Consider the following 24,215-nt stretch of genomic DNA (forward strand, 5'->3'; position numbering starts at 1 on the left):
CCATCTCTCTGATCCCTAGTTTGTTTATATTATATATTGTAAAGTATCTTTAGGTTTGTGAAAGGCGCTATATAAATCAAACTACTACTTATCATTAATATGTGAGACCAGTTATATTCTAGGCAAGGTTGGTCTTTTTTGTGACGGATGGCTAGAGTACGTGATCATTTCAGCTGGCCTGTGTCAGGGTTGAGGTGGAGAATGAAAGCTTGGGGGTGGGCATGTGGTTTTCCTCTCTCCATACATAACTGCACAACACTGATAAACTCTGAAGGTCCCATCTGACACCAGGGATTTTCTTGTTAATGCAAATGTGAGACTAACCCAATTTTATTAATCACGCTGAATAATAAACACACAAACACACACTCTGTCTGTCTCAAAATGTATGGAATAATTTATCACTCCATAGCTCTCTCTCTCTCTCTCTCTCTCTCTCTCTCTCTCTCTCTGTGTCCCACACCCCTGAAGTTCTCTCTCTCTCCCTCTTTCCCCTCTCCCTCGTTCCCTCTTTCTTTCACATTCTCCCTATTTCCCCTCTATCTCTTTTCCCCCCTCTCTCCACTTGTGATTCATTCCTTCTTTCCTGGGATTAAAAGAATCTGAGCAGTTGCTGACCTCCTGAACTTTTCACCTCTGCCTTACTCTCACACTGCACGGTTCTATTTTAAGCCCAGAAATGAGGGGAAATTCTTATATCTTGATTTTCAGAAAACCCCTGGAAATCATACCACATGATCTGAATAATCTAAAGCTCTTTTCTGCCTTTTCCATGCCCTCAAGAAGGCCTGATATAGTCCTCCCATGTAATCAGTCAGACCACCAGTAGTTTCTGTATTGGTTAGCTCTGAGGGTAATACAGCTGGAAAGACCTGGAAATAAGCAACATGATCTACTTTCTAAATAAATGATTTAAATATATATATATATCAGGTATGGTCTCGTGCTGATGCTCAGTCATCTCTCGGAACCACATACTCCAGCTCAAACACTCTCAGAGTTACATACTCTAGCTCAAACACTCTCAGAGTTACATACACTAGCTCAAACACTCTCAGAGTCACATACTCTAGCTCAAACACTCTCAGAGTCACATACACTAGCTCAAACACTCAAACAATCTCAGAGTTACGTACACTAGCTCAAACACTCTCAGAGTAGCATGCACTAGCTCAAACACTCTCAGAGTAGCATACACTAGCTCAAACACTCTCAGAGTAACATATTCTAGCTCAAACACTCTCAGAGTCACATACTCTGGCTCAAACACTCTCAGAGTCACATACTCTAGCTCAAACACTCTCAGAGTAACATACACTAGCTCAAACACTCTCAGAGTAACATACACTAGCTCAAACACTCTCAGAGTAACATACACTAGCTCAAACACTCAAACACTCTAGTTTGATGTAGTTCATTCCTCTGGTGTGTGTTGTCACTGTTGTCATTCCTCTAGCTGGTTCACTTGACAGGAGGAGATCAACACATTGTAGAAGAACATAGCCTGTAGTAGGACAGTAGGACTGTAATGAACAGGGAAACATAGAAGGTACACATGCAAGGTGGGATCTGGAGGAGCTAAGAGACTTGGTTAATGTATCTTAACATTTTGAACAGGTCCAGTGGATACAGCCACACCCATTGTCCTGGTTGGATCAGGGGGTAGATTTTGGCAATAATTTGTTGAGCTTGTACAGCCTGCTGGGGTCGCACGTGGGATGTCTCCCAAATGTGAGTGCTACAGTGGTGCTAATCATCTATAGATGGGGCCTTGGAAAGTGAAGGGTCCCATGGGAACATCGGTGGTTGGTAACCCAGCATGCATTGGAGAGGTGTCCAACATAGTGAGGTATGAACCAGGGAATTCTGGATATATTCTGTCAACAGTTAGAAGCGATGCCAATCCCTTTGATTGTTGGGACAGTGTTGACATACAAACTGACCGATCTCTGGGTTAACCTGCTCATTAGATTGCAGATAATAGTCTACAACAGTGATCTACAGTGGTGATGACCATATTGCCCACAGATGAGGGGAGGCCCAGGACAAAGTCAACCATTATGTGTGACCAAGGCCTATAAAGAACTGACAGGGGTATAACTCACTGGCTGGTGTTGGTGCAGGTTGTTGGTGTGGGTGATGCTAGGGTGTCCTGTACAGATAGCCAAGACAGGAAGATGGATTTTTACTGGTGAGGTTTTGGGTTGAGGTTTACCACATCCTCGTGGCAGTCCCAGCATACGGTAGCAAGCAAATAGGTCAAAAGCAGGATTGGTTCACGTTTTTTCATCTTGTTTGTGAAAGTGAGAGACAGCATCTGCTTTAATATTTCTACATCCCTGTCTGTAATTCACAATAAACTGAATACATGCGAAGATAAGGGCCCATCGGGCTTGTCTTGGGGTTTTGATTTTTACTTGACGAGGTATTCACTATTTTTTTATGGTTAGTCAGGATTAAGAAGGGGCAGTGGGCTCTCTCAGCCAGTGATGCCAATGTCCCAGGGCCAGTTGAATTGCAAGCAGTTCTCGGAAGTAAACTTTCTTTGAAAATGTAAGGATGACTCTGACTCTTTATTAGAGATTACCATGACAAATTGGGGTCCCTGGGTGGGCAACATGAGTCCTGCTTTCGCTCGTGGATGTCAAGAACCGGAGGTCACTTGTGAATTCCAGGAAATTCATCTGTGACCTCCACGTTGAGGGAGGTTTCTACATGAGGAGTGGACTGTCATTGCCCTCCGAATCACAACAAATAACAACAAAGTGGTAATTATAATAGTACAAAGCATAAGTTGGCATGTTGAGTATTGAGTATAGTAGTGTATGTGGTTGCAGATGTTCATCAGAGCTGAGACAATGAAAAAGGAATTATAAGAGATTCCGAGAGATTGTAGGAGATAATCTCAAAAGACTAAAAAATAGTCAGTGAGTGTTCATTGTACTGGTGATGATGATCACAGATGTTCACCTAGTTGAAGCGGAGAACTAGGATCCTTATACTGCTGAGAATTTGTGTTTAGTGAAGACGCACCGGTGCGCAGGGAACAGTCTGACAAGCGTGTGTAATAGACACATCCTGTTAAATATATTCTGTATTGTGTTTCTGGTGATCATCCTTACTGTAATATACTACTTAGTAAAGTTTATGTGAAACATCGCTTGTGCTTTGAATTAAATGCCAAATCAAGCAAAAATTTTAATCTCTAGATATCCACGAACATTTGCCAATTTTATATATATACATATATGTGTGTGTGTGTGTGTGTGTGTGTGTGTGTTTAGAAGATAAGACAAAACCATAGTAAAAATCAAAGAAAGGGGCCAATGAACCAACTCTACCAGCTAAGGGTCCACCGCCACCCCTCATCACACATGAATTGAAGAGAAAAGGGTGTTGTTTTGACAGTCCAAATATTCAGTTTATGGAGGTCAATTATGTAGAAGAATGTTTAGCACAGTTTGAAGTATGGGTTGAGAACTGTGGGGAATAAGGGAAGTCTGAGCACTGATAGACAGATAGAACAACTCAAAGTGAAATTAGAACAAAATGAGAAGAATAGGGATAAATAACAAAGACTGGAAGTCGTTTGGGGCCTGGCAGACGGAGGCACATAAAAGAGTGGCGACAGGCAGGCACCTCACCCTCTTCTCAATGTTTAGAGTTACAGACCTGGACTCTGCCCCACCTAGACAACCGAGACAAGAGCCACCACAGAATGTGCAACCACTTCCGCCTGTGCAGCATCCAACAGCTAAGGGAAGAGTCCCATCACTCTATCCAAACCTTTCCCAAGTTCAGGAGCCTCCCCCTTACTCATCAGGCACATCAGCTCTACCTCCTGACTGCAAAGATCTCCCTCTATTCTCCCCACCATATACACGCTCTGGGACAGCTTATCATGCGTAGGAGACGAGGCACGATGAAAGGTGCATGCCAAGCAGTCCCATGAGAGCCAATTCACAAGGTCATGTCCACCAGGAATTCTCACTACCCATGATCGAGGTTTCGGGACTAGAAGGCGTGATTCTCGTCCACAGGCCATGGACTGTGAGCGATATCAAAGAGAGCATGACCACCCTGCCAGATGTCCGAGAGGTAGGAGGAATAAGGTTTGGTGAAGAATTACAAATCTTCTGCAGGGAGTTCTGCCCAACAACTCAAGAACTCCGTCGCCTCCTCATGGATAAAATGGGCAAAGACTGAAGCAAGGTATCACGTGGCTGGCCCCAGGAAGACCATAAGATGACTGATCCAAACTGGGACCATGCAGACAATCAGCCGTATGTGCCTGACACAGCTTTCTGTCAGCACCTAGAAGCAGCTTTCCCAGTCAGAATGGATATGGCCAAAATTAGCATGTGCAAATAAGAAGATGGGAAAACAGTGACTTCCCATCTAACCACATCTTACAGAGCTGCATGAGAAACACTGTGGCATTGAAGAGCCAGAAGCACTAGCAGCAGGTCAAGCAGTTCCGGGAGTGTGGGAGGCCTATCTTCAAAATCCGTCATGAATGGCCTGCAACCAGATATTGCACACACAACGTAACAGCTTTGTATCTTGTGGGAAACTGCAAATCTCACAAAGATCGAGCAGTATGCTGTACATGCTGAGACGCTGCAGGGCAAGGAAAAGCAAAGGAATGAGAAATGGCAAAAAGATCTGCACACAGCCACCTTTACGATGTTCCAAGTTACACTTTCAGGTGAGGGAGGAGAGGAAGAGGCAAAGGATGAGGAACAGGAAGGGCGAGGAAGATATGAGTCAGGCGGACAGAGGGGGGCCTGTTTCACCTGCGGGAGCTTTGGACACTTTGCTAAAATCTGTCCCAAGGAAGAGGAAGAAGACAGCCCAGCCTCCACACAAGATCAAGCAGACTGATGGGTGGAGGACAGGGAGGGGCCCTCCACTGGGAGCAGGGGAGGTAACACACAACACCAGCAAAATCAGTTAGCTCACATTAGTCAGGATACAAAACATACCACAAAGCACATACATTCACAGCAGAAAGACGAGCCCCAAACACCCAAAGAAGTAAAGGTTGATGACAATGAGGAAATTAAACCATCAGAAAATTCCTATTGTTTGCTAAAATATGGCTGTACACCCTACAACCAACTACTGTGCGTTCCATTAACTATTGATGGGGAGGTGTTGATATTTTTAGTGGACTCAGGGGCAGGACATTCAGTCATACAACAGTGAACTGAAGAAAGCACCAGGCCTAACTGACAAAACAATTTAGACAGTGGGTGTCATGGGTCACTCAACTACAAAAGAGTTTTCTGAAGGTTTGCAGTGCCAAACTGACAGTGGGACATGTACTACCTACTCCTTTCTAATAACTGAACATTGCCCAGTCAATGGGGCGTGACCTAATGTGCAAATTGCATCTTACTTTTTCTTCTTCTCCGAAGGGTATTACAGTCACCATGGGGGAGCCTCACAGAGTCATGTATAGCCCGGGAGAGCCCCTATACATGTGGGACTCCCTGAGTACCTCAGAGCGGTGGCCACAGCAGGAAAGGCAGTGGCAGACTCCAGAGACATAGTAGGATGTAGGATTCTGATCTGACACTCCTGGATCCTCATGCCATCTCCCTGCTCCTACTGGAGCAGAGGACATCACATCTGTTGACACAGAGGTGGCTCAGGTACAACATAGTTTTGCTAGACATGCCAAACATCATGGTTAAGAGATGTACTGTGCTAAACCCCGCTATGTTACTTCCAAAACAGGACGATGGAGAAACTCATGACTGTATCTCATTAACTAACCACTTATGCTCTCCCAGGATTGTTCTGAAGGATGAGCCCCTCCTGAACCCTGAATTGATTATGTATGTAGATGGGTCAGCATCCAGAGATCGAGACACTGGTTAAAACAATGTGGGCTATGCAGTGGTCATAGATCATGAGGTATTGCTAGCAGCACCTCACCCATCACATCTCTCTGCACAAGCAGCTGAGCTCCATGCACTAATAGAAGTATGTAAAATAGCTAAGGATTGCTCAGCCACCATATGCACTCACAGCAGGTAAGCCTTGGGCATAACTCACGATTTTGGTGCCATCTGGAAACACCGCGAATTTCTCACAAGCTCAGGTACTCCAATAGCCCATCGTCAACTCGTGTCTGACCTCTTAGATGCCATCCAACCTCCCACAGCAAGTGCAGTATCTAAATGTTCAGATCATACTAACAAATCTGATCCAGCCTATCCAGGTAACATACGAGCAGATGCGTAAGCCAAGAATGCAGCGCTAATGAAGAAGGAACTAACTGTTTCTTGCCCACTGCTTGTGATGCCTCCCTTACAGCTAACAGAACTCCAAGCCAGGGCCACAATGGATGAGAAAGCTGTCTGGTAAAGCACATGTGTTAAAAGGGGGATGGTAGCCATAGTAAACAAAAGATGGTACACTAAGGGTTTTTCTAATTACTCTCAACATTTTTGCAAACAATGTGGTATTTGTGCACAACACAATGCAGGACGGGGTTTTACAGTAGAACAGGCAGCACTCCCTATACCAGACAAGCCATTTGACCATTTACAAATGGACTTTATAGGACTTACATCTAGTGAGGGAAAGAAAAATTTTCTGGTAATAATCGATATGTTCTCCAAATCGATTGAGGTTTTCACAAAGGCAAAGCAAGACTCTGATGCTGTTGCAAAAGCGCTTCTGAGAGATATAATTCCAAGATGGGGTATACCTAGTAAGATATCTAGCGACAACGGTACACCCTTTGTAAGCAAAGCATTGGAAACTGTGAGAAAATTCCTGGGAATATATCTAAAACAGCATTGTGCTTACCACCCAGCTATTGCAGGAGCAGTAGAGAGGGAAAATGGCACCTTGGGGCTAGGATGGATTAAGGTCCTCCCCATAGTACTCATGCAAATGAGATTACAGATTAGACCAAAACACGGGCTAAACCCATTTGAAATTTTGTTCGGATGACCACCCAACACTGGAATAGGACCTGCGAAACCTTGTATAACTGACCTACCCATGTGTGATGATGCTGAACTATTGCACAACCCTGTTCTGTGTTCTTGAATCTATTCACAAGTAGGTGAAAGCATCCCTACTGGCTCCAGCAACAGGATCTCTACATGACCTGAATCCCGGGAACTGGGTGGTAATCAAAGATTTCCGAAGAACGAGGTGGAACAAGCCTAGGTGGACCGGACCATTTCATGTACTACTTACTACACGCACAGCAGTGAAGACAGCAGGAAGAACCACGTGGGTCCACCCCAGTCACTATACGAGAGTCCCTGAACCAGTTGAACAAGCTGAATCAGAAGAACAGAGTCAACAAGACGAATAGATAAAGTGTACCTGTTAACGGTGAGCCTCGGGTATGACTAAGCCCCAGTGAGGTGGGAAGATTGGGTATACCCACACTCTGAGCACCAACAAACGTCAAGAAGGGCAAGGTTCTACCCTAAATGGACCACACTTAACATCTGGACTTTTGTGAAAAAGGACCTCTTCAAAAGATGGTCAAAAGCACTCTGGCCACTGCCAGCCATGATAGCATGGAAGTCCAGGGCAAAATCTGCTATTTATTTACATCCAATCCATATTTTGCATAGCTGAGTACTGGGTCTGCCTGTGGTGGAGTGATCAAAAAAGATGGATGTAAATAAGGTATGGAACTATGTTCCAGGTGCTCAGAATTATATTTGACTCATCACTCACTTCTAATTTCTAAATTAGTATACCTTCGAAGATGTTTTTTATTTTTCATGCTACTGGGTAGGAAATATCAAAGACACTAGTACCTGCTTTGCTTGCATCACACCTTGTGGTACTGTGACCGTGTGGTAGGAAGCAGACAGGACAAACGCCTCAACTGAGTTTCATTCCTTATATTTCTCTAATTTTTCTTCACTCAAGTAAATCCTGTAAAAACAGTGCACACATGCCTTATCCACAAAACTACAGTGTTCAATTGACATAAAAAGATGGACAAAATAGCATTATGCACTGCAGGCCAGGGCACACTGAAAAGTAATATACAGTGAACAGTATTTAAAATTGGTCAGTGTAGCTACAATACCCAAGTAACTTAATTACTCCATGTCTATATCGAAGCTCTTCAAACGGTTCAGAGGACTAACTAGGCTTGGTTTGGGGTGCGTATTTATACGCTGGATTTCACACCAACCTACCTAACCTAGGTAAAATCCAGTACGTCATTGCAGGTGTATACCACATTCATTTCTCTAGAGAATTGACAGATGGTACATAACAAGATACGTTATTCTGGTTCCACGATATATTGTACAGTGCAAGTATTTTATTGTAATACATTACATACATTACATTCAATCTTTAGTTATACTAGTTCCTCTTTCTCTCGCCCAGTCTTCCTGGTAGAGATAGCATAGTCCAAATCCTAGAGTTGCATGCACTCCCTGGGCACATGTCTTCTTAGGAGTGTAACGTCAACCCAGACGGGTTGCACTGCTTGTAATTATACACAGGATAAGATGTCAGATATCCTGTGCCAAACCATTAAAGCTTTACATAGGACCCCACCCACTCAGTTCATACTAAAAAAACAACAACAAGAGGTTATCAGGTCAGTACCTCCCTTCATCTATGTTTCTCTGAATGAATCCTAAGACAAAACCAGAAGGCTCAACAGTGAGGTCTGGGATCCCAGCCCCACTCCACCCCACCCCACCCCCTTCAAACTTAAACCTGCCACACATACCTCTTTAAACTCTTTAAATAACCTATCCATTTACTTTCAGTGCACAACGCCATGTCTGCCCTCAGTGTAGTCAAAGCAATACAGTGTAGTTTGACCTGTAGATTTTTCACTACCAATTTCCAGTATCTTGCTTCAGTTTATCTACCAATATTAGTAGCATGCACTCAGTCTGCAATACACTGTCCTTTGCACAAAACCTAATTGCTCTGTTTGTATCACTACTTGACAAAGCATTAACTTCTATGCGCTTATTATTGAGTAAACATTCTAATGTGCCAAGCGCCTCATTATGTCTCCATGTAAATCATCCCTGTGACAATATAATCTTACATGCCAATAAAATATGCTTAGGTGTTCCAACCCCCACACATAATTTACAACTAGCATCTTCAGCGACCTACACTGTGCAGGGTTTTGTGAGCCTGGAAAGACACTATACATTGCTCTGTAATGAAGCCACTGGAAGCTGACTCATCACCAGGCCTCTTACAAGTTCTAAAGTAAAGGTGGTAATAAGACTCATCTTTGTTCCACCAGGGAATCAGGAAGCTGCTAAGTGGGTCTTCTAGGAGCCAACAGGATCCACAGAATACTGCTTCTATGAGGAGGGAAGCACAGCAGGAGTAAGTCTGTGAATAACGTAAAGTACATAATTATTTACCTTAATATTATTCATTGTATTGTTTGTAAACCACCGCTTGTGTCTATACCTTAACAGTGGTATGTCCCAGGCTAATTATGGGAGAAGCTTGGAGTTTAAAAGCACTGCGTTGGGTGGTAAAAGGGTGACTCCCTTCTTGAATGAGAAGCTGTCTGCATGGTAGATGTTGAATAAAGTTATTTGTAGCCTTCCTTATTTTCTGGTGTCTGACTGAGGATGCTAGTAGGATTCAACTCTTTTTAAAATCTACTTTCATGAATGTAAATACTTTTGTGTGTGTGTGTGTGTGTGTGTGTGTGTGTGTGTGTGTGTGTTTATGCAAAACAAACTCACTGGAACTTACCAGAAAGTATCTACACAGACTTACTGTGGTGACACTTTATTTAGCACTTACTACATCAACATATGTTCCAAGCAAAAATGTAATGTGACTCATGTCCAGTTTTAGTTATTTATATATTTAAAAGCAATCAGAAACATATCCACCCACACATGACTAGGACCACAATATTTACAAAGTTACTTACATGGTTGATTATGAGTCAGATAAGACAGACTCATGGTAAGTATGGATTTCTTAGATTCTTTTACATCATCAGTGGTTTCTTTCTGAAATACGTCTCCAATCTAACTGTATACCTCCACTTAGCCAACACTGTGGTCTGCGTATGCAACTACTAATGAATGATTATGATGTGGTGTGCCCATGACATTGTACCCCTGGATATGTTGCACTTAGTGGAGTCAGGCCTTGGCTGTTTGAGGGAGGCAAGGATGCTCCAGACACTAGGCATTTACCTGCACGGCTCTACCTGAGACTTGAGAGTCGTAAAAAATATTCTCAGCTGCTAGTCAAGACTTGTTCCTGTGCTCATGGACATCACCTCCCCTGACTGCTGGAGAGACTGCAGAGAATGAATGTGGAGGGATTCTTCCCGATATTCAACACTGATTGAGATGTTTAACTAAAGTGGGTTGTCAGTCTTGAATTGAGAATTGGACTGACTGAATTTAACCTTCTCAGGGATGAGTGGAATGTGCAGTTCTGGAATATTATGTGTAGAAAATATTATAATATACTAAATATTCATGTTCGATTTGCATTTCTATAACAACAGAACCACATTTGAATGTACACATGCTCAAAAATACCAAAATATATTAAGTTAATTTCTCTATCTATTGCTCTCTAGTTTTCTACAGCTCAATAAGACTGCCAACAGTGGGTTCTCCTCTGGGGTTTGATCCATCTCAATAAGACTTGTGGCGGTGGGTTCTTCTCTAGGGACTGATCCAATTCAATAAGACTTGCAGTGGTGGGTTCTCTTTCAAGGATTGATCCAGCTCAGTAAGACTTGCAATGGTAGGTTCACCTCTAAGGATTGATCCAGCTCATTAAGAGTTCTTCTATAGCATTTGAACTGGCTCAAAAAGTAGAAATGAGAATGGCTGGTAGTGGGGAAAGATGGGGTTTGGAATACAAAAGTTTGGTAATGTACTAAAATAAGCAGAAATAGTCTTATGATATAATTCTGCACTTGGTTTCATCATTAGTCTGACAACGTAACTGTGGCAATATAGACATCTCTAGGGAAGTGTGGGTGTGTAGAAGGTTTTAGTTTATGTGTGAGAATGATGGGAAACATCTGGAAATAATCTCTTCCCTCTCTCCAAAATAACAGTACCCATATGTTTCTTTTTGTATGATTTTCTGTGATTAAGGAATTAATTTATCCTTATTACATTCCTTCATATATATGCATTTTATAGATAGTAAATAAAGCAGCAACTTTAATCAAAAATGAACACATTGACTGTAGGTTTGGTTCTAAAATTAGCCAGTTTCTCTGCCACTGTTACATCAGCAATGTTCTAATATATTCCACAAAAATATGGGCTATAACCCAGGATGTATCAGGGTTGGTGCCTTGATCTCAAGGTCTGTGTCTCCAGACCACATAAATGTGATTTTTGCTGTTATGGTCTGATTACTTGAGACTGGCTATCAGTTAATGTTCTTAGAGAAAACCACAATCTTACTCCATCATGCTGGAGGTGATTGTCACCTCCTTAGACCACCAGTCTATGATGTATTTGTCAACTCATATTTATGACCAGTAACTTAACTAGTATCTTAATACCAATACCCAAATTAATACATAATACATATGATAACACATGATATATAATAATAGATAATGTAATAGTACATAAACAGAAATCTTTTTGATCTCTACTGTGAGAACTGGTAAAGGTAGACATCACAAAATATATGTGACACTGAACGTTTTGAAACTTTTGTGAACACTTTCAGACTTACCTGCATTTCTATATGAATGACTTCTGAAAATAACCTGGTTTTCTTTCAAGTTTTGATAATAAAATCAATCCATTTAAGAAAGCACACACACATACACACACACACACACACACACACACACACACACACACCCCACATATCACATTGTCATGTCTTGATTAAAGATATATTTTGAAGATCTTAGAAGAAACTTTATGATGGGGCTGAAAGGGATTATAATTGGTCTCTAAATTCTTGGGCATTCACTCATTTGCAGATATAAATATTCAGATAATCAGCACCTCTGTTCTCTGAGAATTCAGGGTTAGGGTTAGGATAAAGTTTAGGGTGAGCATATAGGTTAGGGTTAGGGTTAGGATAAAGTTTAGGGTTAGGATATAGGTTAGGGTTTGGGTAAAGGCTAGGATTAAGCTAAAGGTTAGGGTTAGGGTAAAGGTTAGGGTAAATGTTAGGGTTAGGATATAGGTTAGGGTTAAGGTAAAGGTTAACCTTGGCACCCTACAAAGATCAGTGCACATCTAAAAAAGTCTAACAATCAACAATAACTCAGTACTGGGGGTGAGGATTGTGGGTTTGGTTGTGACTCAAATAAAGACCTTTTAGACATCATTCATGCTGAAATTCGGGTAATTCACAAGCTTTCTTGCAAATGTATGAATCTGATCTGATTGGTAACTTTTTACTGAAATTTTAGTCTAATCACATTCTTGAATTAAATAACAATTATTTAAAATGAACACATAACACATCTATTGTTCGACAAAAGTTATATATATATATATATATATATATATATATATATATATATATATATATATATATATATATATATATATTTTTTTATTTTTTTTTTTTTTTTTTTGCTTGTTAAAAATATAGCAGTCCTATAGTAGTATTAATAACAATGTTGGAAGATGTTAATCTATTGCAAATAGAGTGGACTTGATCACTCAGGTTCCATTGGACCCCTGTTCATGCCACCTTTATGCTCAGCTTCAATAGCAATATATTATTAGGGTAATATTTAGTTTCCATAACCTAACAAGCAAACAAATCTCGAAGTTATTTGACTTCATACCATGCTACTCAGCACGTTCAGCTAGACTGTGCTGCCCCCTGGTGGCCAACAGAGTCAACGCACACACACCTGTGATACTTCATGAAAACTGTATACGAAAATAGAAACGATGCTGTCCATAAAAGATGAATAGTCCGAGGTTTTCTTTAATAATCTCGAGATTAAATATATCGTAAATTGTGTTCTTTCCGTTCAAAACAATACATTTAAATGTCAGCATTTAATTGACCAAATGTGGATCCGTACAGAAGTATATAATATGACTAATTCCTTAATTTGAATATCCCGTTTGGTAATATCAGCACACGGTAAATCTGGCATTTTTCAGAGCGCGATCCGTACTGTAAATGTACTTATTAGAAATTTTTCTAGGGAAGCGTGTCACGTGTCCCACCCCCTCCATAGCATAGCACATAATGGCTACCCAAACATTGACTTTCCGACGGTATCGGACCGATTCTGCTCACACTGGCCAAAGCTCTACCTCGGACCGGGGTTATCAAGGGGATGATGTCTCTGAACACCTTATTGTCTTTATCAAGGTGCGTTTGAGGATATAAAATACAAACATTTTTGCTGCTCGTTTAATGCCCAACATTGCCTAAATATAGGTCACACAATTAAGCCTTGAGGTGCAAAAACCCGGGTGCGTGGTCTCATTTCTGCAAAAACAAACCTACGCCAAAGCCTTAATCAAGGGTCAATGAAAGCGGATCCAATCGATGGCTACGGTTTCTCCCGGCTCCCCGCTCGCCGTCGAAACTGCAGCCGTGTCAAATTCGCCTTGCGTGCTCCCGGGTTGCGAATGCCCACGTCCTCGGCACGATAGCCCTCGTTATTCCGGGCCAGCCGAGGGCTGTGGAGGGCGTGCGAGACACGGGCGGGGTGGGAGGGATTTGGGCTCCGCCATCCGATTGTTTCTGTAATCTTGAGCTTCTGGAATTTTTAATCCGCTCATCTGGCTGCACGTTGGCGCCGAAGGGAGAGGCGTCGGGCGGGAGGGAGCGCTGGGGAGAGGCTGTTGAACGATGATCGTTTACTTTGAGATTCGTAGCGCACGCTGAGTCTCGCTCAGGCGTGAACTGAAACCGCGGGGCTTCGCCGAATAGCGAGCATAAATATTAAACTAATGAGAGAGAGGCAGAGCAGAGCAGGAGGTGGAGCCGGGGCTCATTTGTGCGCGGATAAAGGGATGTGTCCCGATTTGGGACACGAGAACGTTGCTTGGGAGTTAGCTCTATTTACGCCTGCAGGCTCGTGGGTCGCCGCGTTCGCTTTGACCGGAGAAAGGGAGAGTCGTTTCTCTTTAGGACAACTTGTACTGGTTCTGCACTACTTTCGCGCTTATCGATCGGATCATGAGGGATTATCCGTGCCAAGTACAAGGTTTCAACATGCAAAGCCCGATTGCCCTTTGGCGCCCCGATGGTGTTTAAGATACGGATCACAGTACACAGGACGTTTAGTTCAAGCTTTTATAAAAACTCAGCACTCACACAGACCGGCGTAAACCTCTGTCTGTACACGGAGATCATTCTGTTTTATATGATAAAAGACCCTAACATAATATATCTTAGATTTTATATGATAAAAGACCTTAACATAATATAGCCTAGATTTGGATGCATATAGGATGCATCCAGAAAACAGCAGAAGCAGCGCTGACAACAGTCAAATCGGCAACGGAACGCCGGAGACCCAGAATGGAGCCGAGACCAGGGCGGCGGTACCCCCGTCTGAGCTGCAGACGGAGCGGGACGGTCAGCGGTCTTGCTCCGCAACGCAGCAGCACTATTCGCTCAAACCCAAGGAGAGCGAAACCGACGGGCAAGGAGTACATTGGGAGGCGGAGGGCAAACCACATCCCGAGGACAGCACGGTGCAACTGATGGACACTGCGGGCTCCGACAAGCATCCACAGACGGGCCCCGTGCCCACGGCGCCGAGCGGGCACCAAGGCCAAGGGTTCGTGCCGCCCGAGGGGGGGTTTGGATGGCTCGTGGTCTTCGCCGCTACTTGGTGCAATGGCTCGATCTTCGGAATACAAAACTCTTTCGGAATTCTGCACATGATGTTGATGAAGGAACACCAGGATACGACTGACCAGACGTCACAGTTCAGAGTAGGTGAGTTCGCGTGGCGAGTCCACCTGTTGCATTCTTGTAGTGCACTTAAGGGTGAGTATGAGCTACTTAAAACATTGAGGCAGAAGGCACGACAACTCAGCATTGCTATAATCCGTTTATAATTCAGAGGTCAATGCTAATCGATTTTTAATTAGTCATAGACTAATTGATGCTTTTGAATAGGAGGGATATGACTGGTGACAGAAATGCACCTCTAACGTGTTTAATAACTAGTGCAGAGGTGAGTTTATCCTGAACTGTACAAGTGTAGGAACACCAACTCTGCCTGAACTATGATACTGTACAGAGTGACCATGCACGAGAGACAAGGCTTCCACTGTGCTTGGCTGTCTTTAAAAAAAATCATTGGCGTTATGAGTGAGAACATTTTTAGCACTTTTTAAAGCACTGTTATATCAAATAATTAAATTCGAAAATATCTCACAGTGGAGTGCAATGGAGCAGACACAGAGGGAAATAGGTTGGAGAGTGGGTATGAGAAAATATGAAGAGGTGTGTGTGCGCTGTGTTTGTGGGTCTGCATGTTAACAATGCTCTAAGTCCCATCGCTGCCAGACCTTTCTCTGCAGTTCACCCAAGCTTCTCTGTCAACCTGCCAGGTTGTGCGGTTAGCTGGTTTTTATGAGTCTAATTTGCTGTATGGTGCTCTGTGAGAGAGTGTCACAGAGTCAGAATGAGCTTCATTAAGCGTCTGTGTGCGTAGCACTGCTGCCCTCTCCAAATGGCTGCTATGGATGGAAACAGCCAAGAGAAAGACGTGAGGGACGGAGAGGAGGCAGGCAGAGGATCCTGGGAGACGTAGTCCAGTTTGCTCTTGTGGCAGATGGTGTGACTGGATGGAGGTACAGTGGTGTTCTGATGGAAATTAATCTGGGCTGGGGACGAATGATTGCTTCTGATTTTCGTGAGGTCGCACGTGCATGTGCGTGCGTGTGTGTGTCTGTGTGTTTTTCAGCAGTTACGCAGGCAGCAGGCCTGGTGCTTTGCGTGTTTGTGAACTGTGTGTAAAGGGAGTGACAGTGTGAAGCTCTGGCCTCCGGCTCTCCTTTGTGTACTGCAGCAGGTTGAACACCTGTTTCACAACTGCTCATTGACAGGCCATAAAAACAGCATACACATCTCTCTTTCTTCCTCTCTCTCCCTCTCGCTCTTGCACTGTGGTAAGTTTGTTTGTTATTTGTGAGGTGCAGGTTTCAGTGGGCCAAATGAAGCTCCCAGAAACGGCTAAACTCTGCCTCCTGTTCTTTCAGTTCCAAGAATTTTCTGTCCTCTTTCCCTCTCCGTCCACTATCCTCCATTACTATTGGACCTGTGGGGCCCACTGACCCCAAACGGTCCAACCCTCCCACTGATATGAATATAGATGTGCACATGAATCACAATGTACACTTTACTGAATACTGAATAATGAACCACACCAGCATTCAGCACTGGCCTATTTCCACCCACTAAATATACTTATCCATCACCAAACGAACATCTGCTACCTAATCATTTGGTCAAGGCATAATTAGTTTTGTTTAAGACAACATGCATTATGTTTTATTGCTTAACTCAGCCAAAGAATCTTGCCCGACATGTTGGTATAGGATTTTTCCATCAGAATGATCTAATTGGATCTCTTTCTCTCTCACTTTCTATTTCTCTTGTGCAAAAGGTGTTTTTTTTTCTGAAAAGGCTGCTGTTGGAAATCGTGTGAACTTTGAAAAGTATTGCTAACCTGCAGACCAAAGATCAGAGTGTACACTGGACATAAGAAAGAAAATCTCTGAAAAAATCTCTGCATACTGGGACTTGTGAGGTATGAGAGACAAATGAGAGAGATTTTGTGTGTGTGTGTGTGTGTGTATGTGTGTGTATGTGTGTGTGAGTATCTTATTTTGTAAAGCTGTGTGTGTGTGTGTGTGTGTGTGTGTGTGGGTGGGTGTGTGTGTGTGAGTATCTTATTTTGTATAGCTGTGTGTGTGTGTGTGTGTGTGTGTGTGTGTGTGTGAGTATCTTATTTTGTATAGCTGCGTGTGTGTGAGTGTGTGTGTGTATGTGTGTGTGAGTATCTTATTTTGTATAGCTGCGTGTGTGTGAGTGTGTGTGTGGTTTCCTTTGCTAATAAAATCCTATTGTCTTGTTCGGGGAGAATTGCTTCCTTCTCTCTTTCCCACCACTTTGGTGTGTGAGTGATGGTGTTGTAGGAAATCTGTAATAATGGAGCAGATCATTGATCATGTATAACTCTTCACAATAACATGATAACGCCCCGCCCCCCCAATCATTGATCATGTATAACACTTCCAGCAGCCTTTAACACAACACCCCCCCCCCCCCCCCCCCCCCCCACACACACACACATACACAGTTCAGTCCTTTGCACAGAAGTGCAGTCCTGCATGATAAAATGCCTTTAGCAGAAAGCGCTGTGATAAATGTAACCTACAGTAGAGAACCCTGCTGTGGCTCTAACAGCAGTGCTCACCAGCTTTAGACAGCCTTCTGTCTATGGTGATGCTCTCAGATATAGAGTTTCCTGGGTGATCCATTGATTTATTTGTTGATTGACAAATCCTACTTGCCTCATTTGTAGAGAACTGGCCAATTCAATTCTGCTCTATAAATACAGCTCCTAGGACAGTTGTGAAACAATATTTAAAGGACAACTATAGGCCGTTTTGGTTTGGTTGCAGTGTTTGTTTAGTATACAATATATACTAAAGTGAAGGGCACTGTCACTCTACTATAAAATGTAGTATTTAATAGTAGTATGGAAATGTAGTATAATGTATAATAGTGCATAATTGTAGCGTATAATAGTACTCTATAAGAGTGTATAATAGTAGCATATAATAGTAGTATGTAATAGTAGTGTATAATAGTATCTTATAATATTAGTATATAATAGTGTATAATAGCAGTATATAATAGCAGTTTATAGTAGTAGTATGTAATAGTAGTGTATAATCATAGTATGTAATTGTAGTATATAATAATAGTAGTGTATAATAGTAGTATTTAATAGTAGTGTGTAATACTAGTGTATAATAGTAGTTTGTAATGCTAGTGTATAATCGTAGTATATAATAGTAGTGTATAATTGTAGTATATAATCATAGTATATAATAGTGTATAATAGTGGTATATAATAGTAGTATATAATCATAGTGTAGTGTATTATAGTAGTGTATAATTTCAAATGTGCATTAAACATTTTTAGCCATAATAATGTGTTATTGAGTTCTGCAGTATTGTTATTGTTAGATTCTTTAGAAAAGACTTTATGATTTTATTGTTAACCTAACCTGAAATTAAAATTCAAATGTCACACACTCTTAATGTGGTAATGTGTTAATCTGCTAATCTACATATAATATCCCCTCTCTCTCTCTCTCTCTCTCTCTCTCTCTCTCTCTCTCTCTCTATCGCGCACATGGAGCTGTCCATGGGGAAATATGCTTCACTCTTAAAGAAACCATCCAGTGTTAATATATGTATATGAGTTCACTTCCCTCTGTCTGCTGTGTGAGTGAGTAGCAGCCGAAGCACTGGCCCAGTCTGCTCAGAGATAAAGAGGTCTAATGAAATCCAGTGTGTAGGCTAAAGCAAAGTAGGGAGGCAGATGGAGAGTTCTTATGTGTGAGAGAGAGAAAACAGTGTGTGGGAGACAGGAAGAAGGAGAGCATGTGTGTCTGTGTTTGAGAGAGACAGGGCTTCTGTGTTTGAGTGCAAGAGAGGGAGTGGGACAGATTTGATGGAAAAGGTGGTAAGAGCTCTTTCAAACACTCATCCCCTACTCTCTGGCTATCTGGGATACAGGGGTTGGAGTCTCTATTTAATCTTATGCTTTTTTCCTTCATGTTTTATACCTTTAAAGAGTTTTATGCATGATGAGGAACTGAATTTTGAAGGAAGTGTGATGCAAACATTTAGTGGGGTTGAAAGTTCACCAGCACAATTTATAATGAAAATACCAGCAAATTCCAATTAGGCCCAGACTGCTTTGAAGTGGACTTGTTTATGGTTAATGCCGTATGGTCTTTTAATATCTAGTACTGAGCTGAACCTACATTCTGAACTTCACACACTACTGAACCATGCATAAAGACAATATGTGCAAATTTCCTCCTATATCAGATGTTCATATTTGCAGTACTTGTCCATGATATATGTGATGTGTTATTCCAGATATTTGTACAATATTTGTACTGTTTGTCAGTATATACACATAGTGAGCATATGTGCATGTATTTAAGATATACCAGTTATCTGTAAAATATGTGCATGTATATGAATATATGTGCATGTATTTAAAGCATACTAGTCATCTGTTTGCCACATTGTGTTCAACTCTTTCTATTTGAATGACAATAAAGTAGTAATTTATATTATCAGAGACACCAAGGTATATTATTTCCAATTATAGGCTGATTTTTTATTTTTTTTTTAAGTACACATCAGCTAACCTGTAAACAAAAAGGCAACCAATGAATTTATGTTACTTATTTTCAATCTTCAATCGACAAGTACATTTTTTTTAAAGAGCTCTTTGGCATTTTGTATTTACAGCCTGCTCATAGCTGACCTGAGAACAGAACATCTTGGAGGTGGTCCTGTGCTCTGTAAACAGCAACTAAGTAGAATTAGGAATATTAACCCCTGAAATGTCTGTGCAAAGGGGTCGCTCCTTCCTGCTTGTTAATGTCAGTCCCTTATAAGTGATGAGCACGCATGTGTTTTGTGGGAGCATCAACTTCATCATCAGGGTTAAATAAACCCTTCATCGTGACCATAAAGTAACGATCAGCAGAAAACAATACTTTGTTCTCTAGGACGTTAGTTTTTAAAACTGTGTTCCTGTGGCGCCTGCTCTGGCCAGAATTTCTGTCTAAAAATAATGTCTGGACAGTACCTCCGCCTGTCCGCCTATATTATAAGGATATAAGCTCATGTTTTATTATTTCTCTTAGCCATGCATACAAAAGAGCATAAATCAATAGTAAAATAAAATTAAACAAAAGAAGCAGAAGTACCTTTTTATCGTGGTTATGCACCAGACAGTGAAAGAGTGTTGAGTCATTTTTGATTAGCCTTCTGCAGGGGTGACCGGACTGAGACAATGTTCCAACTCCTGGTGAATAACATTTAGATGCTCTGTGCAGGAGTAATAAATTCTTACAAGGAAGTCCTCCTTGTTTCATGTGGAATAATGTGCTTGTGGTTGCCTTGTCACTAGTGTCACCAGTAAGCTGTCAGGGGTAACGAGGGGCGTGTTGCCTTGACCGGAAGCTGCACCTTTATCTTGGTCTACCTGGTTTGAATACAGAGCATGAAACAGTGTTGCACCATAGACTGGTACTGAAAGCATACTGTGGCACTAGAGTTTTGAGGGGACTCGGTGTGAAATATGGAGATATTTCATCTTAAATGTGGATAAAAAGGCCTGCAAACACAGCAGCACCTCTGTGCACACGGTACTTTAAAGCATGTGTCGCAAAGGGAGGCAACATGTAAAACCTGACCAAACATTTGTCGGAAAAACATCCCAACCTTTTTCGAGGATTTTGAAGACCGATTGGTCATAGTTGGGTAGTTTATGCCCCTGTTATGTTCGTAAAAGAATACATGTTCACGAAAGTAGCCATGTTCTGAGGGAATTAAATTTACATTGAGTACTGGGTTATTTTCAGATGCTATATGCAGTTTGAGCAATAAAACTGGACTTTTCTAAAATAGAAACCAATTTGTTGTTAATTTTAAGTGACTTCTCTTATATTCTCTTTTGTATGTTCACTATTTAATAAAGCAATTAGTAGTATAATTAACCGAATACTTGATTACTAAAATAATCAATTACTGCCACCCTAGAGCCTGTGATATGACAAATTAATCACCATAATATATTTTGAATTTTGACAAACATTGCCCAGAATTCTTATTATTGTTATAAAACATTAGATGTATAAAGCACTTTTCAGTAACCAAAAGGTGCTTATAAGTAAACTGAGAAAGAAAAATAAACAAATCAAGAAGCACTAAAAATGTGTGTTTGAAAACATTGTCCAGGTTTGAAATAAAGCTCAATGGTGACATTAGAGTGTTTCCCACTTTTTATGAAATGTATAGAAATTCATGACTTGCTATCGATATATCAAAATAAACATTTTGTTGTCCTGACAACACTATGCCATGTTATTGTTTCAGTACCAATTTTGAAATTCATGACTTGGTATCAAAACAAAATGTTAGTATCATGACAATACAATGGAATGAGTGAGTGAATGAGGACTCGTAATAGCTGCAGGTAGGGCATAAATGTTTAACATGTTCTTTTTTCTTGCCTTAAAGCATTTAAAAAGGCAGGAAGGAAAGTTCCAGAGGAAAAATATTTGCACTCTGCGCTTGGATGCCATCATCCTTCCCCATATGCCTCTCCATATCTCAGGGGAAAAAAAAGGAATTTCCAATGTGCGGCACTACAATGGGGACATATTGTCTTTTTTTTTAGGCCTTGATTTTCTGGATGAAAGGCACGGATACAGAGCCCTGTTGGGCCAGTCCCCTGCTACAGAAAGCAGTCAGACCACCTGTGGAAACTCCACGGTTGTGCTTCTCTCGTTATGTTTAGTTTTGTACCACTTTTCCTCTGCCCCTTATTGTAACAAACTGCTCCTGTCACATGAAGCAAGTTGAGTGGTTTACAATCAACAGGCCCAAAACAGGTAGCTGCTGGCTGGTGCATTTATAAAGGTCATTTTTACATTTATAAAGGAGTTTTTAACATCTGGACAAACTGATCATCTTCTAAGGTTTGTAAGAGTATGCACTTGTACGCAATTTCAGTGTGTACAAATAATGGTCCTAATATCTGTATTTATTTAACTGAAATGTTTTGTATTCATTGTCTGATGTCATTTCTCCATCAGGGCCAACCTCCTTCACCCAGTGTGTTTGTTGTTCTTGTTAAATTAAATGAATTAGAAATCTGTTTACCTGTTTGGTTGAAAAGAAGAAAAGGATTCATTTTACATTGTTTTCTTTTATCATAATAAATATTTTGCTTATTGTGGTTGACAGCATGTGACAGGCTGGATGTCTGTTAGGAGTACATCATACGTTCTGTGCATTGAAAATGAAATTCATGTCAAAAGTTTCTGTTTCTTGTTTCTGACATCAAAAGTACATGATGCTAAGCTCTATATGGACTGGACAAACGTAGGCAATTTTGGGCTATAAACATAAAAAATAGGACCAGTCTTGTCACTTTAAGATTGTCATGAAAATAAAGTTTTTGCATTATTATAGACTCTGGTTGTATTATATTTGCTTTAAAAGAGAGCATATTTGTATGTAATGCATTTCATGGAAGCTTTCTTACCAACTGATTTTTGTCAGGTTATTCACAATGTTCACAAGAGGCAACTGAAGTCTTACCAGAGCCAAACATTCAAATGTAAAAAGTTAGGTTGGTCTGTATATAGACATTTTTAAATTGGCTATATCCTTGTGTTTTAGTTTAGAACAATGGGGCATGGTTTTTATAGATTGGTATATAGATGTAGTTTTTATAGATTGGAATGTAGACATACTTTTCAAGATCTGTATGCCTTCATTTGTAGAATTAACTTAGTGTTTTATATGGCTAGATATTTGTCAACTTCAAGAAAGTGAATTTTGCTAGATATTACTGTAATTTTGCTTGTTTCTAGAAGGGAATTCTGGGTAACTGGTGACTGCTAAAGTTTACGGCCCACACCTCCAAGGCTTAAACTGGCCAGACACACAACTCCACTACAGTGTATATCTTAACTTGAAAATTCTTCAGTACATCGTGGTTTGAGATAAAAATGTTTTTTCAACCAGTCAGTTCAGCCAATTCATAATTCTTAACAATGTGTGAGATATAATGACAAAGTTTGTGGAGTACATTTTGCATACTCGACTGAATTGCATCACTAATTCAACAGTCTTACACTAAATTCATATAAAAACATGTAGAAAGGTAAGACTAGATCAAAATGGATGCAGATAATGATTTACAGGATTTCTCTCAGGCATGTTTCTCTCAGGCATGTTCTTTACATCGCACTTTCTTTACTTTAACAAAGCAACACTCCTCTTTCTGAGCTTCAGACTGAAGCATCTGTTGACCAGTGCTATGGGCAGTGTGCTAATGAGCTCACTGTGAGCGTTCACATTGTTATTGATCATTATAATTCATCTTACAACTAAGTGGAACAAATATAATAAGAACTCTATTTCGGTTAATGAATCCCACTAAAATAACTTTATCATGAAAGCATTTCCAGTTCTTTGGAAACAATTGAAACGTCGGGAGCATATGGGGAACATTTCGTGATTGAAAGAATTCAAAGGGGACCTAAAATCTATTTTTATTATTTTCCTCTTTGTCTTCTGGAAACAACGCAATTGTTACTGGATGATCGAAAAGGGACTTTCTCGGTTCATGCTGGGAGGTTAACTAGACGACCCAGCAGCAGCTGTGGTCAAAAATGCAGTTTTAGCAGAGAAGCTGTTTATCTCGTTTAGGTAACCAGTGTCATGAAGTATTGAGTAGACCCAGGGGCATGTATGAAAAAGACGTGATGAGCTGGAGAAGCACAGGAGAGCTGGGCAGAGACTGAAGGCAGAGACAGAGACATTACTGTGCGTGTGTGGGTTTGGGACTATGCAGCTCTAGCCAGGCACTGCCAGAGAGCATCTGTCAGTGTGAGCTGACCACTCTCCTCCCCATCTCTCTTTCTTTCTCTCTCTCTCCCTCTCTTTCTCTGTCTTCTTGCCTTGCCCCTCACCCTCTCTTGTCTCCCTGCAGTTGAGTTTTCTGAAATGTCTGCTGCGCTTTCCGTTTTATTATTAGACCCATTAGCTTTACAGAAAGAACGGTTGTGAGTACCTGAGATGTTTTGGAATTACAGATCATTAGGGGTTAGAGGGTTAGGGTGCAAATGCAAGAGATCTCTTGATAGAGTAATATAATATACTATATATATATATATATATATATATATATATATATATATATATATATTGGCTTCCTCACACTCAAGGTTGCTTTACATAATCCATCCATGGAACACATTTTTCCTGTTTTTGTCAACAAATCAAAAACAGGAAAAAGCAGAAACATAATTAGAATTGAAATTTAGAGGAAGCAGAAGCACTGAGCAAACAATTGTGTAGTGTGCTGTTTTGTGAGACAAAATAGAGGTCAATGTGTTTGAAATATGTGTAGCTGTTATAATGATGTGTGCTGTGTCATTATGCAT

At 41.0% G+C, this 24,215-nt stretch overlaps 1 protein-coding gene across 1 annotated transcript in view; it reads left to right on the plus strand.

Moving 5' to 3' along the window:
• Positions 1-13,787: 13,787 nt before the first annotated feature.
• slc16a2 (solute carrier family 16 member 2) overlaps positions 13,788-24,215 on the plus strand; it is a 30,013-nt gene continuing 19,585 nt past the window's right edge. The window contains exon 1 of the mRNA XM_027031460.3: positions 13,788-14,922. Within this exon, the coding sequence (XP_026887261.2) occupies positions 14,430-14,922 (493 nt within the window). The 5' untranslated portion in view covers positions 13,788-14,429. The remainder of the gene's footprint in view (positions 14,923-24,215) is intronic.

This window comes from Electrophorus electricus, chromosome 3, assembly GCF_041902795.1.
Source record: "Electrophorus electricus isolate QZ-2024a chromosome 3, ASM4190279v1, whole genome shotgun sequence".
NCBI lineage: Eukaryota > Metazoa > Chordata > Actinopteri > Gymnotiformes > Gymnotidae > Electrophorus > Electrophorus electricus.